We start from the raw sequence: 16,988 nt of genomic DNA, 5'->3' as shown, positions 1-16,988 counted from the left end.
ATCATCAAGGAGAAGTGTTCACTGAAAGGGACGTGAAACAAAGCTGTGCACAACATTTCTGGGATGTTTCATTTCCGCTCCTCCCAGGAACCGACGTGTTCCGTGCCCTTGAGTCCCAGTTATTTTCTACCGTACCGCTACGTGTTAGGTAGTATTGATATGTTGAGTCACTCAGCGTCAAAAACATTTTCAGTGGAGGGTTTCGCTCCTCCCTGATACTTGATTATGTCTGATTAGGAACTCCCCTGACCTGGTTGTCTCGAAGTCTGAAAGGGAGACACCACGCTTACCTCACCAGACCAGACTAATGGATATTCAGATATGATCCCAGACAGCTTACCTCCAGACCAGACTAATGGATATTCAGATATGAGCAGACAGCTTACCTCACCAGACCAGACTAATGGATATTCAGATATGATCCCAGACAGCTTACCAGACCAGACTAATGGATATTCAGAAATGATCCCAGACAGCTTACCAGACCAGACTAATGGATATTCAGAAATGATCACAGCCAGTTTACCTACAGACCAGACTAATGGATTTAAATCAAGATGATCCAGACTGGATCTAAATGTGGTGTTGGAAAAACAGAACGGATCACATCTGGCCACCCAGAACCAGGACCGGTTGTGGAGGGGAGACTGAAGGCAGTCAAATGTTTTGGCGGACTGGAGAAGGAAACACAGCACATTTACGAGAGATATGTTCATCCTGTATTAATCTGTCTTCATATCTTTATTGGTTCATCAAAACAACATTAAGTGTTTCCTAATCCAGACACCAGGGTTTCTCCTACCAATGGGTGAGAGGTAGTGAGGGAAATCAATCTGGTCAGAGAATCGAGTTCCCAAACGATCTCCTCACCCTGTGAAGCTTTAGTGTTTGTTTTCTTCAGATGTTGGAACAAAGTGACTCCCAGGCATTAAATGCAAGTAGATCAATCTGTCATCTTGTATTTTATTATCTGTGGTTAACCTGAATCTCAAGGTTATTTTCCACAGTGACTTTGCCATGAATGAAAAGTAAACCCAAGACACTTCACCCTCTCAAACTTTACAATATTAAAGAGCCCATCCGGTCCAATTAAATTGATCACTCAACGGACAAATCACCCCCCCCCCCATGCCAAAATAATCATACTGGTCAAACAGGAAGTGGAGCGGAGGAAACCGATCCCTTGTCAAGTCAGTCTATGAAGACGGACATGCTCACTCGCAGTCAGACACTTCCCCATTGGCTCCTCCGCCAGCTCTCTGCCTGGTGATTGGCTCCTGGAGGGAGTGCCATGGCCAATGCCGTCACTAGCAGAGCGGTGCAGCCTTATCCCTTGATCACAGCGATGGGTCGTAGTTTGATGGCTTTCTTGCTGATTCCAGCATCGTGACACGTGTTGACGACATCACACACGTTTTTGTACGACTCCGGAGCCTAGAAATGGTAAGAAAATACTGTTAGCCTTTATAACACAATAGCCACGACCCCCCCCCCACTGACTAGTCTGGGCGAAGCCTACCCTTTCCATGACCCCCCCCCCCCCCCCACTGTAGCTATAGCATGACTAGTCTGGGCGAAGCCTACCCCCCCCCCCCACTGTAGCTATAGCATGACTAGTCTGGGCGAAGCCTACCCCTTCCACGACCCCCCCCCCACTGTAGCTATAGCATGACTAGTCTGGGCGAAGCCTACCCCTTCCACGACCCCCCCCCCCCACTGTAGCTATAGCATGACTAGTCTGGGCGAAGCCTACCCCTTCCACGACCCCCCCCCCCCCACTGTAGCTATAGAATGACTAGTCTGGGCAAAGCCTACCCCTTCCATGACCCCCCCCCCACTGTAGCTATAGCATGACTAGTCTGGGCGAAGCCAACCCCCCCCCCCCACTGTAGCTATAGAATGACTAGTCTGGGCAAAGCCTACCCCTTCCATGACCCCCCACTGTAGCTATAGAATGACTAGTCTGGGCAAAGCCTACCCCTTCCACGACCTCCCCCCACTGTAGCTATAGCATGACTAGTCTGGGCGAAGCCTACCCCTTCCACGACCCCCCCCCCCCACTGTAGCTATAGCATGACTAGCCTGGGTAAAGCCTACCCCTTCCACGACCCCCCCCCCCCCCCCCCCCCACTGTAGCTATAGCATGACTAGCCTGGGTAAAGCCTACCCCTTCCACGACCCCCCCCCCCCAACACTGTAGCTATAGCATGACTAGTCTGGGTAAAGCCTACCCCTTCCATGACTAGTCTGGGCGAAGCCAACCCCCCCCCCCCCCCACTGTAGCTATAGAATGACTAGTCTAGGGCAAAGCCAACCCCCCCCCCCCCCACTGTAGCTATAGAATGACTAGTCTGGGCAAATCCTACCCCCCCCCCCCCCCCCCCCCCCCCCCCCCCCCCCCCCCCCCCCCCACTGTAGCTATAGAATGACTAGTCTGGGCAAAGCCTACCCCTTCCATGACCCCCCCCCCCCCACTGTAGCTATAGCATGACTAGTCTGGGCAAAGCCAACCCCCCCCCACTGTAGCTATAGAATGACTAGTCTGGGCAAAGCCAACCCCCCCCCACTGTAGCTATAGAATGACTAGTCTGGGCAAAGCCAACCCCCCCCCACTGTAGCTATAGAATGACTAGTCTGGGCAAAGCCAACCCCCCCCCCCCCACTGTAGCTATAGAATGACTAGTCTGGGCAAATCCTACCCCTTCCATGACCCCCCCCCCCCCCCCCCCCCCCCCCCCCCACTGTAGCTATAGAATGACTAGTCTGGGCAAAGCCTACCCCTTCCATGACCCCCCCCCCCCCACTGTAGCTATAGCATGACTAGTCTGGGCAAAGCCAACCCCCCCCCACTGTAGCTATAGAATGACTAGTCTGGGCAAAGCCAACCCCCCCCACTGTAGCTATAGAATGACTAGTCTGGGCAAAGCCAACCCCCCCCCACTGTAGCTATAGAATGACTAGTCTGGGCAAAGCCTACCCCTTCCATGACCCCCCCACTGTAGCTATAGAATGACTAGTCTGGGCAAAGCCAACCCCCCCCCACTGTAGCTATAGAATGACTAGTCTGGGCAAAGCCTACCCCTTCCACGACCTCCCCCACTGTAGCTATAGCATGACTAGTCTGGGCGAAGCCAACCCCCCCCCACTGTAGCTATAGAATGACTAGTCTGGGCAAAGCCTACCCCTTCCACGACCTCCCCCCCCACTGTAGCTATAGAATGACTAGTCTGGGCAAAGCCAACCCCCCCCCCACTGTAGCTATAGAATGACTAGTCTGGGCAAAGCCTACCCCTTCCACGACCTCCCCCCCCACTGTAGCTATAGAATGACTAGTCTGGGCAAAGCCAACCCCCCCCCACTGTAGCTATAGAATGACTAGTCTGGGCAAAGCCTACCCTTCCACGACCTCCCCCCACTGTAGCTATAGCATGACTAGTCTGGGCGAAGCCTACCCCTTCCACGACCCCCCCCCCCCCCCACTGTAGCTATAGCATGACTAGTCTGGGCGAAGCCAACCCTTCCATGACTAGTCTGGGCGAAGCCTAACCCTTCCATGACTAGTTTGGGCGAAGCCAACCCTTCCATGACTATCTTGGGCGAAGCCAACCCTTCCATGACTATCTTGGGCGAAGCCAACCCTTCCATGACTATCTTGGGCGAAGCGAAGCCAACCCCTTCCATTAATTTTTTGGGCGAAGCCTACCCTTTCCATTACTTTTTTGGGCAAAGCCTACCCCTTCCATTACTTTTTTGGGCGAAGCCAAGCCTATCCCTTCCATGACTAGCTTGGGCGAAGCCTACCCCTTCCGTGACTAGCTTGGGCGAAGCCTAACTCTTCCATGACTAGTTTGAGCGAAGCCTACCCCTTCCATGACTAGTCTGGGCGAAGCCTACCCCTTCCATGACTAGTTTGGGCGAAACCTACCCCTTCCATGACTAGTTTGGGCGAAGCCTACCCCTTCCATGACTAGTTTGGGCGAAGCCTACCTCCTCCATGACTAGTTTGGGCGAAGCGAAGCCTACCTCTTCCATGACTAGTTTGGGCGAAGTGAAGCCTACCCCTTCCATGACTAGTTTGGGCGAAGCGAAGCCTACCTCTTCCATGACTAGTTTGGGCGAAGCCTAACCCTTCCATGACTAGTTTGGGCGAAGCCTACCTCCTCCATAACTAGTTTGGGCGAAGCCACCCTGATGGCGATACCCTTGTCTGCCAGCTTATCCAACACGTCCTGGAAGTCGATGTTCCTGCGGGATTTGGCCCGAGACAGAGCCCGACCCTGGAGACAAGAGTTCAATGTTGAGGAGTAGATAAAACATGTTCTTGATAATGAACAGATGGATGCAGTCCATCGTTACTACTTGTTATAGTATGGACATACCTAGGAACACAGCGACAGAGAGGTGCAGTAAAGCGACAGAGAGGTGCAGTAAAGCGACAGATGTGCAGTAAAGCGACAGAGAGGTGCAGTAAAGCGACAGAGAGGTGCAGTAAAGCGACAGAAAGGTGCAGTAAAGCGACAGAAAGGTGCAGTAAAGCGACAGAAAGGTGCAGTAAAGCGACAGAGAGGTGTAGTAAAGCGACAGAGAGGTGTAGTAAAGCGACAGAGAGGTGTAGTAAAGCGACAGAGAGGTGTAGTAAAGCGACAGAGAGGTGTAGTAAAGCGACAGAGAGGTGCAGTAAAGCGACAGAGAGGTGCAGTAAAGCGACAGAGAGGTGCAGTAAAGCGACAGAGAGGTGCAGTAAAGCGACAGAGAGGTGCAGTAAAGCGACAGAGAGGTGCAGTAAAGCGACAGAGAGGTGTAGTAAAGCGACAGAGAGGTGCAGTAAAGCGACAGAAAGGTGTAGTAAAGCGACAGAGAGGTAGTAAAGCGACAGAGGTGTAGTAAAGCGACAGAGAGGTGTAGTAAAGCGACAGAGAGGTGTAGTAAAGCGACAGAGAGGTGTAGTAAAGCGACAGAGAGGTGTAGTAAAGCGACAGAGGTGCAGTAAAGCGACAGAGGTGCAGTAAAGCGACAGAGGTGCAGTAAAGCGACAGAGGTGCAGTAAAGCGACAGAGGTGCAGTAAAGCCTTACCGCGCCGTGGCAGGTGGTGCCGAAGGTCTCCGTCATGCCCTGTTCCGTGCCCGTCAGGACGTAACTGCAGGTGCCCATCGTGCCCCCGATCAACACCGGCTGGCCTGTCAGCTGATTGGACCAGAAACAGGAAGCATTTTAAAAACAGTCTCTGCATCAAAATGACACCACTTTAGGGCCCTCCCTATATAGGGCACTACTTTAGAGCCAGAGCCACATAGGGCTGTTAGATTGGCCCTAAAGCAGATATGGATTAAGGTTATATGGATTAAGGTAGTCTACAGGGATGAGGGTGGGCACCTGGTAGTCTACAGGGATGAGGGTGGGCACCTGGTAGTCTACAGGGATGAGGGTGGGCACCTGGTAGTCTACAGGGATGAGGGGGGGGGGGGGGGGGGGGGACCTGGTAATCTATAGGGATGAGAGGGGGGGGTGGGCACCTGGTAGTCTGCAGGGATGAGGGGGGGGGGGGACCTGGTAATCTATAGGGATGAGAGGGGGGGGGGGACCTGGGATGAGAGGGTGGTACCTGGTAGTCTACAGGGATGAGGGGGTGGTACCTGGTTGTCTACAGGGATGAGGGGGTGGTACCTGGTTGTCTACAGGGATGAGGGGGTGGTACCTGGTAGTCTACAGGGATGAGAGGAGGTACCTGGTTGTCTACAGGGATGAGGGGGTGGTACCTGGTTGTCTACAGGGATGAGGGGGTGGTACCTGGTAGTCTACAGGGATGAGAGAGGGGTACCTGGTAGTCTACAGGGATGAGAGGGTGGTACCCATCCCTGTAGTCTACAGGGATGAGGGGGTGGTACCTGGTAGTCTACAGGGATGAGAAAGAGGTACCTGGTAGTCTACAGGGATGAGGGGGTGTACCTGGTAGTCTACAGGGATGAGAGGAGGTACCTGGTAGTCTACAGGGATGAGAGGGTGGTACCTGGTAGTCTACAGGGATGAGGAGGAGGTACCTGGTAGTCTACAGGGATGAGGGGGGTGTACCTGGTAGTCTACAGGGATGAGGAGGAGGTACCTGGTAGTCTACAGGGATGAGGGGGGTGTACCTGGTAGTCTACAGGGATGAGAAAGGGGTACCTGGTAGTCTACAGGGATGAGGGGGTGTACCTGGTAGTCTACAGGGATGAGGGGGGTGTACCTGGTAGTCTACAGGGATGAGGAGGAGGTACCTGGTAGTCTACAGGGATGAGAGGAGGTACCTGGTAGTCTACAGGGATGAGGGAGTACCTGGTAGTCTACAGGGATGAGGGGGGTGTACCTGGTAGTCTACAGGGATGAGAGGAAGTACCTGGTAGTCTACAGGGATGAGAGGGGGGGGGGGGTACCTGGTAGTCTACAGGGATGAGAGGAGGTACCTGGTAGTCTACAGGGATGAGAGGAGGTACCTGGTAGTCTACAGGGATGAGAGGGGGGGGGGTACCTGGTAGTCTACAGGGATGAGAGGGGGGGGGGGGTACCTGGTAGTCTACAGGGATGAGAGGGGGGGGGTACCTGGTAGTCTACAGGGATGAGAGGAGGTACCTGGTAGTCTACAGGGATGAGGGGGGGTACCTGGTAGTCTACAGGGATGAGAGGAGGTACCTGGTAGTCTACAGGGATGAGGGAGTACCTGGTAGTCTACAGGGATGAGGGGGTGGTACCTGGTTGTCTACAGGGATGAGGAGGTACCTGGTAGTCTACAGGGATGAGGGAGTACCTGGTAGTCTACAGGGATGAGAGGGGGTACCTGGTAGTCTACAGGGATGAGAGGGGGTACCTGGTAGTCTACAGGGATGAGGGGGTACCTGGTAGTCTACAGGGATGAGGGGGTACCTGGTAGTCTACAGGGATGAGGGGGTACCTGGTAGTCTACAGGGATGAGGGGGTACCTGGTAGTCTACAGGGATGAGGGAGTACCTGGTAGTCTACAGGGATGAGGGGGTACCTGGTAGTCTATAGGGATGAGAGGGGGTACCTGGTAGTCTACAGGGATGAGAGGGTGGTACCTGGTAGTCTACAGGGATGAGGGGGGTGTACCTGGTAGTCTACAGGGATGAGAAAGGGGTACCTGGTAGTCTACAGGGATGAGGGGGTGTACCTGGTAGTCTACAGGGATGAGCGGGTACCTGGTAGTCTACAGGGATGAGAGGAGGTACCTGGTAGTCTACAGGGATGAGAGGGTGGTACCTGGTAGTCTACAGGGATGAGAGGGTGGTACCTGGTAGTCTACAGGGATGAGAGGGTGGTACCTGGTAGTCTACAGGGATGAGAGGGTGGTACCTGGTAGTCTACAGGGATGAGGAGGAGGTACCTGTTAGTCTACAGGGATGAGGGGGGTGTACCTGGTAGTCTACAGGGATGAGAGGGGGTACCTGGTAGTCTACAGGGATGAGGGGGGGTACCTGGTAGTCTACAGGGATGAGGGGGGGGGTACCTGGTAGTCTACAGGGATGAGGGGGGGTACCTGGTAGTCTACAGGGATGAGGGGGGTGTACCTGGTAGTCTACAGGGATGAGGAGGAGGTACCTGGTAGTCTACAGGGATGAGAGGAGGTACCTGGTAGTCTACAGGGATGAGGGAGTACCTGGTAGTCTACAGGGATGAGGGGGGTGTACCTGGTAGTCTACAGGGATGAGAGGAAGTACCTGGTAGTCTACAGGGATGAGAGGGGGGGGGGGTACCTGGTAGTCTACAGGGATGAGAGGAGGTACCTAGTAGTCTACAGGGATGAGAGGAGGTACCTGGTAGTCTACAGGGATGAGGAGGAGGTACCTGGTAGTCTACAGGGATGAGAGGGGGGGGGGGTACCTGGTAGTCTACAGGGATGAGAGGGGGGGGGGTACCTGGTAGTCTACAGGAATGAGAGGAGGTACCTGGTAGTCTACAGGGATGAGGGGGGGTACCTGGTAGTCTACAGGGATGAGAGGAGGTACCTGGTAGTCTACAGGGATGAGGGAGTACCTGGTAGTCTACAGGGATGAGAGGGGGTACCTGGTAGTCTACAGGGATGAGAGGAGGTACCTGGTAGTCTACAGGGATGAGAGGAGGTACCTGGTAGTCTACAGGGATGAGGGGGTACCCGGTAGTCTACAGGGATGAGGGAGTACCTGGTAGTCTACAGGGATGAGGGGGAGGTACCTGGTAGTCTACAGGGATATGAGGGGGTACCTGGTAGTCTACAGGGATGAGGGGGTGGTACCTGGTTGTCTACAGGGATGAGGAGGTACCTGGTAGTCTACAGGGATGAGGGAGTACCTGGTAGTCTACAGGGATGAGAGGGGGTACCTGGTAGTCTACAGGGATGAGAGGGGGTACCTGGTAGTCTACAGGGATGAGGGGGTACCTGGTAGTCTACAGGGATGAGGGGGTACCTGGTAGTCTACAGGGATGAGGGGGTACCTGGTAGTCTACAGGGATGAGGGAGTACCTGGTAGTCTATAGGGATGAGAGGGGGTACCTGGTAGTCTACAGGGATGAGGGAGTACCTGGTAGTCTACAGGGATGAGAGGAGGTACCTGGTAGTCTACAGGGATGAGGGGGTACCTGGTAGTCTACAGGGATGAGGGAGTACCTGGTAGTCTACAGGGATGAGAGGAGGTACCTGGTAGTCTACAGGGATGAGGGAGTACCTGGTAGTCTACAGGGATGAGAGGGGGTACCTGGTAGTCTACAGGGATGAGAGGGGGTACCTGGTAGTCTACAGGGATGAGGGGGAGTACCTGGTAGTCTACAGGGATGAGGTGGGGTACCTGGTAGTCTACAGGGATGAGGGGGGGTACCTGGTAGTCTACAGGGATGAGGGGGGGTACCTGGTAGGCTACAGGGATGAGGGAGTACCTGGTAGTCTACAGGGATGAGAGGAGGTACCTGGTAGTCTACAGGGATGAGGGAGTACCTGGTAGTCTACAGGGATGAGGGGGGGTACCTGGTAGTCTACAGGGATGAGAGGAGGTACCTGGTAGTCTACAGGGATGAGGGAGTACCTGGTAGTCTACAGGGATGAGGGAGTACCTGGTAGTCTACAGGGATGAGAGGAGGTACCTGGTAGTCTACAGGGATGAGAGGAGGTACCTGGTAGTCTACAGGGATGAGGGGGTACCTGGTAGTCTACAGGGATGAGGGAGTACCTGGTAGTCTACAGGGATGAGAGGAGGTACCTGGTAGTCTACAGGGATGAGGGAGTACCTGGTAGTCTACAGGGATGAGGGGGTACCTGGTAGTCTACAGGGATGAGGGAGTACCTGGTAGTCTACAGGGATGAGAGGGGGTACCTGGTAGTCTACAGGGATGAGAGGGGGTACCTGGTAGTCTACAGGGATGAGGGAGTACCTGGTAGTCTACAGGGATGAGGGGGTGGTACCTGGTAGTCTACAGGGATGAGGGGGGGTACCTGGTAGTCTACAGGGATGAGGGGGGGTACCTGGTAGTCTACAGGGATGAGAGGAGGTGCCTGGTAGTCTACAGGGATGAGGGGGTACCTGGTAGTCTACAGGGATGAGGGGGGGTACCTGGTAGTCTACAGGGATGAGGGGGGGTACCTGGTAGTCTACAGGGATGAGGGAGTACCTGGTAGTCTACAGGGATGAGGGAGTACCTGGTAGTCTACAGGGATGAGGGAGTACCTGGTAGTCTACAGGGATGAGGGGGTACCTGGTAGTCTACAGGGATGAGAGGAGGTACCCGGTAGTCTACAGGGATGAGGGAGTACCTGGTAGTCTACAGGGATGAGGGGGTACCTGGTAGTCTACAGGGATGAGGGAGTACCTGGTAGTCTACAGGGATGAGGGGGTACCTGGTAGTCTACAGGGATGAGGGAGTACCTGGTAGTCTACAGGGATGAGGGGGTGGTGTGGAGGGAAGGCCCGGGTGGATCCCTTGCGATGCAGCAGTAGAGTCTTCTGTTTCCCATCTACCATGTGTTCCTCCACCTTGGCGATGTTATGAGACACGTCATAGATCACATGCATGTCCAGGTCATCAGGAGTGGTGGTGAACACCTTGGCAAACGCCTGGAGGAGACAGAGACGAGGAGAAGTCGCACTGGAGTGGTCAGTTACCTGTCTCAGGTGGGGTCAGTTACCCGTCTCAGGTGGGGTCAGTTACCCGTCTCAGGTGGGGTCAGTTACCCGTCTCAGGTGGGGTCAGTTACCCGTCTCAGGTGGGGTCAGTTACCCGTCTCAGGTGGGGTCAGTTACCCGTCTCAGGTGGGGTCAGTTACCCGTCTCAGGTGGGGTCAGTTACCCGTCTCAGGTGGGGTCAGTTACCCGTCTCAGGTGGGGTCAGTTACCCGTCTCAAGTGCGGTCAGTTAGGGTCAATTACCTGTCTCAGGTAGGGTCAGTTACCTGTCTCAGGTAGGGTCAGTTACCTGTCTCAGGTAGGGTCAGTTACCCGTCTCAGGTAGGGTCAGTTACCCGTCTCAGGTAGGGTCAGTTACCCGTCTCAGGTAGGGTCAGTTACCCGTCTCAGGTAGGGTCAGTTACCCGTCTCAGGTAGGGTCAGTTACCCGTCTCGGGTAGGGTCAGTTACCTGTCTCGGGTAGGGTCAGTTACCTGTCTCAGGTAGGGTCAGTTACCTGTCTCAGGTAGGGTCAGTTACCTGTCGTGTGAGGAAGGTCATAGAGGAACGGTTGACCCAGGCATAGTTGCCGGCGGCGGCCATTCCTTTCAGGTAGTCTTGTCCCTCCTCTGAAAAGATACGGGCGCACGCCAGCTGACGATCGTTCACCTGGATCTTGTCTCGCTTCATCGCCTTCTCCATGGCAACCAGGGCATCTACCAGAACATATACAGTACCAGTCAAAAGTTGGGACACCTAATTATTCAAGGGTTGTTCTTCAGTGGCTTCAGGAAGTATTCAGACCCCTTGACTTTTTCCACATTTTGTTACGTGACAAACTTATTCTAAAATGGATTCAATTGTCCCCCCACAATCTGCACACAATGCCCCATAATGACAAAGTAAAAAGGTTTTTGCTAATTTATAAAAAAAACAATATCACATTTACCTAAGTATTCAGACCCTTAATTCAGTACTTTGTTGCAGCACCTTAGGCAGTAATTACAGGCTCGAGTCTTCTTGGGTATGACCCTACAAGCTTGGTACACCTGTATTTGGGGAGTTTATCCCATTCTTCTCTGCAGATCCTCTCAAGCTCTGTCAGGTTGGATGGGGAGCGTTGCTGCACAGCTATTTTCAGGTCTCTCCAGAGATGTTCAAGTCTGGGCTCCGGGTGGGCCACTCAAGGACATTCAGAGACTTGTCCTAAAGCCACTCCTGTGTTGTCTTGGCTGTGCGCTTAGGGTCGTTGTCCTGTTGGAAGGTGAACCTTTGCGCCCCCCCCACCAGTCTGAGGTCCTGAGTGCTCTGGAGCAGGTTATCAAGGATCTCTCTGTAATTTGTTCTGTTCATCTTTCCCTCGATCCTGACTAGTCTCCCAGGCCCTGCTGCTGAAAAACATCCCCACAGCATGATGCTGCCACCACCATGCTTCACCATAGGGATGGTGCCAGGTTTCCTCCAGACATGACGCTTGGCATTCAAGAGTCCAATCTTGGTTTCATCAGACCAGAGAATATTGTTTCTCATGGTCTGAGTCCTTTAGGTGCCTTCAGGAAAACTCATAGCGGGCTATCATGTGTCTTTTTACTGAGGAGTGGCTTCCGTCTGACCAACCTACCATAAAGGCCTGATTGGTGGGGTTCTGCAGAGATGGTTGTCCTTCTGGAAGGTTCTCCCATCTCCACAGAGGAACTCTGGAGCTCTGCCAGAGTGACCATCGGGTTCTTGGTCACCTCCCTGACCAAGGCCCATCTCCCCCGATTGCTCAGTTTGGCCAGGCGGCCGGCTCTAGGAAGGGTCTTGGTGGTTCCAAACTTCTTCCATTTAAGAATGATGGAGGCCACTGTGTTCTTGGGGACCTTCAATGCTGCAGAAATGTTTTGGTACCCTTCCCCAGATCTGTGCCTCGACACAATTCTGTCTCAGAGCTCTACAGACAATTCCTTCGACCTCGTGGCTTGGTTTTTGCTCTGACATGCACTGTCAACTGTGGGACCTTATATATAGACAGGTGTGTGCCTTTCCAAATCATGTCCAATCAATGTCATTTATGACAGGTGGACTCCAATCAAATTGTAGAAACATTTCAAGGATGATCAATGGAAACAGGTTGCACCTGAGCTCAATGGAAACAGGAAGCACCTGAGGTGAATGGAAACAGGAAGCACCTGAGGTGAATGGAAACAGGAAGCACCTGAGGTGAATGGAAACAGGAAGCACCTGAGGTGAATGGAAACAGGAAGCACCCGAGGTCAATGGAAACAGGATGCACCCGAGGTCAATGGAAACAGGATGCACCCGAGGTCAATGGAAACAGGAAGCACCTGAGGTCAATGGAAACAGGATGCACCGGAGGTCAATGGAAACAGGATGCACCTGAGGTCAATGGAAACAGGATGCACCTGAGGTCAATGGAAACAGGAAGCACCCGAGGTCAATGGAAACAGGATGCACCCGAGCTCAATGGAAACAGGAAGCACCCGAGGTCAATGGAAACAGGAAGCACCTGAGCTCAATGGAAACAGGAAGCACCCGAGGTCAATGGAAACAGGAAGCACCCGAGCTCAATGGAAACAGGAAGCACCTGAGCTCAATGGAAACAGGAAGCACCGGAGCTCAATGGAAACAGGAAGCACCCGAGGTCAATGGAAACAGGAAGCACCTGAGGTCAATGGAAACAGGAAGCACCTGAGGTCAATGGAAACAGGATGCACCTGAGGTCAATGGAAACAGGAAGCACCTGAGCTCAATGGAAACAGGAAGCACCTGAGGTCAATGGAAACAGGAAGCACCTGAGGTCAATGGAAACAGGATGCACCTGAGGTCAATGGAAACAGGAAGCACCTGAGCTCAATGGAAACAGGAAGCACCTGAGGTCAATGGAAACAGGAAGCACCTGAGGTCAATGGAAACAGGAAGCACCTGAGGTCAATGGAAACAGGATGCACCTGAGGTCAATGGAAACAGGATGCACCTGAGGTCAATGGAAACAGGATGCACCTGAGGTCAATGGAAACAGGATGCACCTGAGGTCAATGGAAACAGGATGCACCTGAGGTCAATGGAAACAGGAAGCACCTGAGGTCAATGGAAACAGGAAGCACCTGAGGTCAATGGAAACAGGAAGCACCTGAGCTCAATGGAAACAGGAGGCACCTGAGCTCAATGGAAACAGGAAGCACCTGAGCTCAATGGAAACAGGAAGCACCTGAGCTCAATGGAAACAGGAAGCACCTGAGCTCAATGGAAACAGGAGGCACCTGAGCTCAATGGAAACAGGAGGCACCTGAGCTCAATGGAAACAGGAAGCACCTGAGTAAGGCAACCGGATGTAAGGCATCCGTTTTTCTATTAAACCGTTTTCCATTATGGGGTAGTGTATTTATGTGTATTTATGTGTATTTGTGTATTTGTGTATTTATGTAATCCATTTTAGAACAAAGCAGTAACGTAACAGTCTTATTCTAAAATGGATCAATTATTTTTTTCCCTCAATGTATATTTTTCCCTTTATTTAACCAGGTAAGTCATTGAAAAACACACCATTTACAACAACAACCTGACCAAGACAAGAACCAATACACCGTGCAGCAACGCAGACAGGAGACCACGTTACAGACAATTCTTTAAAACGAAACAAAAATGCATATTTCCAACATGGGTAGAGAGTCCTACCTGTCGCCACCTGGTGGCCCAGCCCCCTGCTGCCACTGTGGATCATCACACACACCTGGCCCTTGTGGTCGATGCCCATCTTCTTAGCAGCATAGTCATTATAGATCTCATCCACCACCTGGATCTCAGCGTAGTGGTTCCCTGCCCCCAGAGTACCTAGCTGGAATAAGGACAGGTCATTATAGATCTCATCCACCACCTGGATCTCAGCGTAGTGGTTCCCTGCCCCCAGAGTACCCAGCTGGAATAAGGACAGGTCATTATAGATCTCAGCCCCCAGAGTACCCAGCTGGAATAAGGACAGGTCATTATAGATCTCTGCCCCCAGAGTACCCAGCTGGAATAAGGACAGGTCATTATAGATCTCATCCACCACCTGGATCTCAGCGTAGTGGTTCCCTGCCCCCAGAGTACCCAGCTGGAATAAGGACAGGCCAAGAGTTAGGGAGTGGCGTTACCTGAGGCAGGCCACTCTTCTTGGCCTGGGAGGAGACCTTGTTGGGGGTCAGGGGTCAGGGTTACTTAGGGAGTGGTGTTACCTGAGGCAGGCCTCTCTTCTTAGCCTTGGAGGAGACCTTGTTGGGGTCGGCCTGCAGCATCCTGCCATACTCCTCACAGTGCTCCTTATCCTCTGCCCAGGCATAGCCTTCTCTCAGGGACCAGTCCACTCCCATCTCTAGAGCCTCCTCTAGATCCCTGTAACAGACACCAGGTTATAGTCTCTACACAGCCTTCTCTCAGGGACCAGTCCCCTCCCATCTCTTGAGCCTCCTCTAGATCCCTGTAACAGACACCAGGTTATCAGTCTCTACACAGCCTTCTCTCAGGGACCAGTCCCCTCCCATCTCTAGAGCCTCCTCTAGATGCCTGTAACAGACAGCCTTCTCTCAGGGACCAGTCCCCTCCCATCTCTAGAGCCTCCTCTAGATCCCTGTAACAGCCTTCTCTCAGGGACCAGTCCCCTCCCATCTCTAGAGCCTCCTCTAGATGCCTGTAACAGACAGAGCTTGAGAGGATCTTCAGAGAAGAACAGGAGAAAATCCCCAAATACAAGCTTGTAGCAACAATTTATAAACCTGTTCTTGCTTGGTCATTATGGGGTAGTGTGTGTAGATTGATGAAAGGAAAAAAACAAATTCATCCATTTTTAGAAAAAGGCTGTAAAGGGGTCTGAATACTTTGATGGCCCTAACCCCTAACCCTAACCTTAACCCCTAACCCTAACCCCTAACCTTAACCCCTAACCTTAACCCCTAACCTTAACCCTAACCTTAACCCCTAACCCTAACCCCTAACCTTAACCCCTAACCTTAACCCCTAACCCTAACCTAACCCCTAACCCCTAACCTTAACCCCTAACCTTAACCCCTAACCCCTAACCCTAACCCCTAACCCCAACCCCTAACCTTAACCCCTAACCCTAACCCCTAACCTTAACCCCTAACCCCAACCCCTAACCTTAACCCCTAACCCTAACCCTAACCTTAACCCTGCTCTATCCAAAGGGATTGGGTTAATGTTGTATTGGTGTCTGCAGACAGCAGGGTATTGGTGTCTGTAGACAGCAGGGTATTGGTGTCTAGACAGCAGGGTATTGGTGTCTGTAGACAGCAGGGTATTGGTGTATTGGTGCCTGTAGACAGCAGGGTATTGGTGTCTGTAGACAGCAGGGTATTGGTGTATTGGTGTCTGTAGACAGCAGGGTATTGGTGCCTGTAGACAGCAGGGTATTGGTGCCTGTAGACAGCAGGGTATTGGTGTATTGGTGCAGCAGGGTATCGGTGCCTCCTTACTTGGCGGTCATAGGGATGACTCCCTTGGAGCCGACTCCTACAGGGATGTGGTCAAACAGGGCCTGAGCCAGCTGCTCCTTGACAGGCTGGACGTCTCCCTCGTCTAGGTTTGTCCTTAGTAGACGCACTCCACAGTTAATATCAAACCCCACACCACCTAGCTCACACACACACACACACACACACGGTTAATGTCAAAACCCACACCAGAGATTAGACAGGAGAGCCTGTTGGACTGTGTGCATCCTCTGTACCTGGGGATACGACTGCGTTGGGGTCGCTCATGTCGAAGGCAGCCATGTTTCCGATGGCGAACCCATACCCCGAGTGGCAGTCTGGCAGGCCGATGGACCTCTGAGGGGGAGAGGGAGAGGTTTGGGGACACTATTAGGCCTTGTTTCCTGGACACAGGTTAAGAGAACTCCTGGACTGACAAGCAAACTCATTGAAAGTGCTTGTTAGTCTGTGACAAGGCTAAATATGTGTCTGGGGGAAACCGGTGAGATATTACAGAGGTGTCAATATGTCAGCTTATAGCTGGTTAGATAACGGCTGTCAGCGTCATCTCCACTGACTTGTGTTAAGGACTGATCCGGACCAGACATCTACTTACATGGACTATACCCGGCAGAGCTGCAACGTTTCCAATCTGTTTCATGGCAGGGAGAAACCCACCAAAACCTGACGACAACAACGACAACAACAACCAAATCAGTCAAATCAACGAGGAAAACAATACAGGAGCGGGCTTGTCTGTTAACATGGCATAATGTGTTGTTGTTGTTGTTGTCTACCTCCTCCTTTACACGCGTTACGCAGCTCCTCAAACATCAGCTTCTCCAGGGACTCGTTGACGTAAAACACCCCTTCCACCTGGAATCAAAGGGGAAGGATTTGATGAGCTGTCAAGTCCATAGGCCATATTAGGTTAGCTAAATTAGATAGCCGATGTAGCTACTATGCTCTTACACCTTATCTACATACAAAAGACAATAGCAACAATAACAGAGTCAAGCTGGATAGTAGCAAGCCACGTCTGAAGCTATCAAACTACGGACATGTGCTAACGTTAATTCATTCCATTTAAGTTCGTTTTAGCTAATCACCTGCATATTTGGGACGAAACCTTTCTTGATTCGCCAGCAGTTCTTGTCAATCTTGTCCAAATATTGTAACTCGTCATTGTACGATCGACTCATGATATGATTATGTAGCTCGCTGTTTATTTCACTTATATTTCAGCAGTGTCTGATTCTGTTCTGAACCAACAAACTACAACTACGGCAACTCAGAGGCGTCCGTACAAAACGCGTTTTTGGAAAATTGAATAATGACGCAGCTGTAAATGTTTTTACATTTATCGCGTTTATTTTTGAATGGATTGAAACATTGATAT

The 16,988-nt window shown here is 52.2% G+C and overlaps 1 protein-coding gene across 1 annotated transcript; it reads right to left on the bottom strand.

Moving 5' to 3' along the window:
* Positions 1 to 934: 934 nt before the first annotated feature.
* rtcb (RNA 2',3'-cyclic phosphate and 5'-OH ligase) lies at positions 935 to 16,848 on the bottom strand. Its single transcript, NM_001160647.2, is given in 7 exon segments — positions 935 to 1,434; positions 4,096 to 4,124; positions 15,689 to 15,749; positions 15,847 to 15,946; positions 16,206 to 16,273; positions 16,387 to 16,465; positions 16,699 to 16,848. Coding segments are annotated over 7 exon segments (459 nt in total). The 5' UTR covers positions 16,792 to 16,848; the 3' UTR covers positions 935 to 1,405.
* Between the last annotated feature and the right edge of the window lie 140 nt (positions 16,849 to 16,988).

The sequence above is a fragment of the Oncorhynchus mykiss genome, chromosome 15 (assembly GCF_057628025.1).
Source record: "Oncorhynchus mykiss isolate SJ-2025 chromosome 15, ASM5762802v1, whole genome shotgun sequence".
NCBI lineage: Eukaryota > Metazoa > Chordata > Actinopteri > Salmoniformes > Salmonidae > Oncorhynchus > Oncorhynchus mykiss.
Note: the sequence above shows the minus strand (reverse complement) of the source record. Positions and strands in the feature narration are given on the sequence as shown.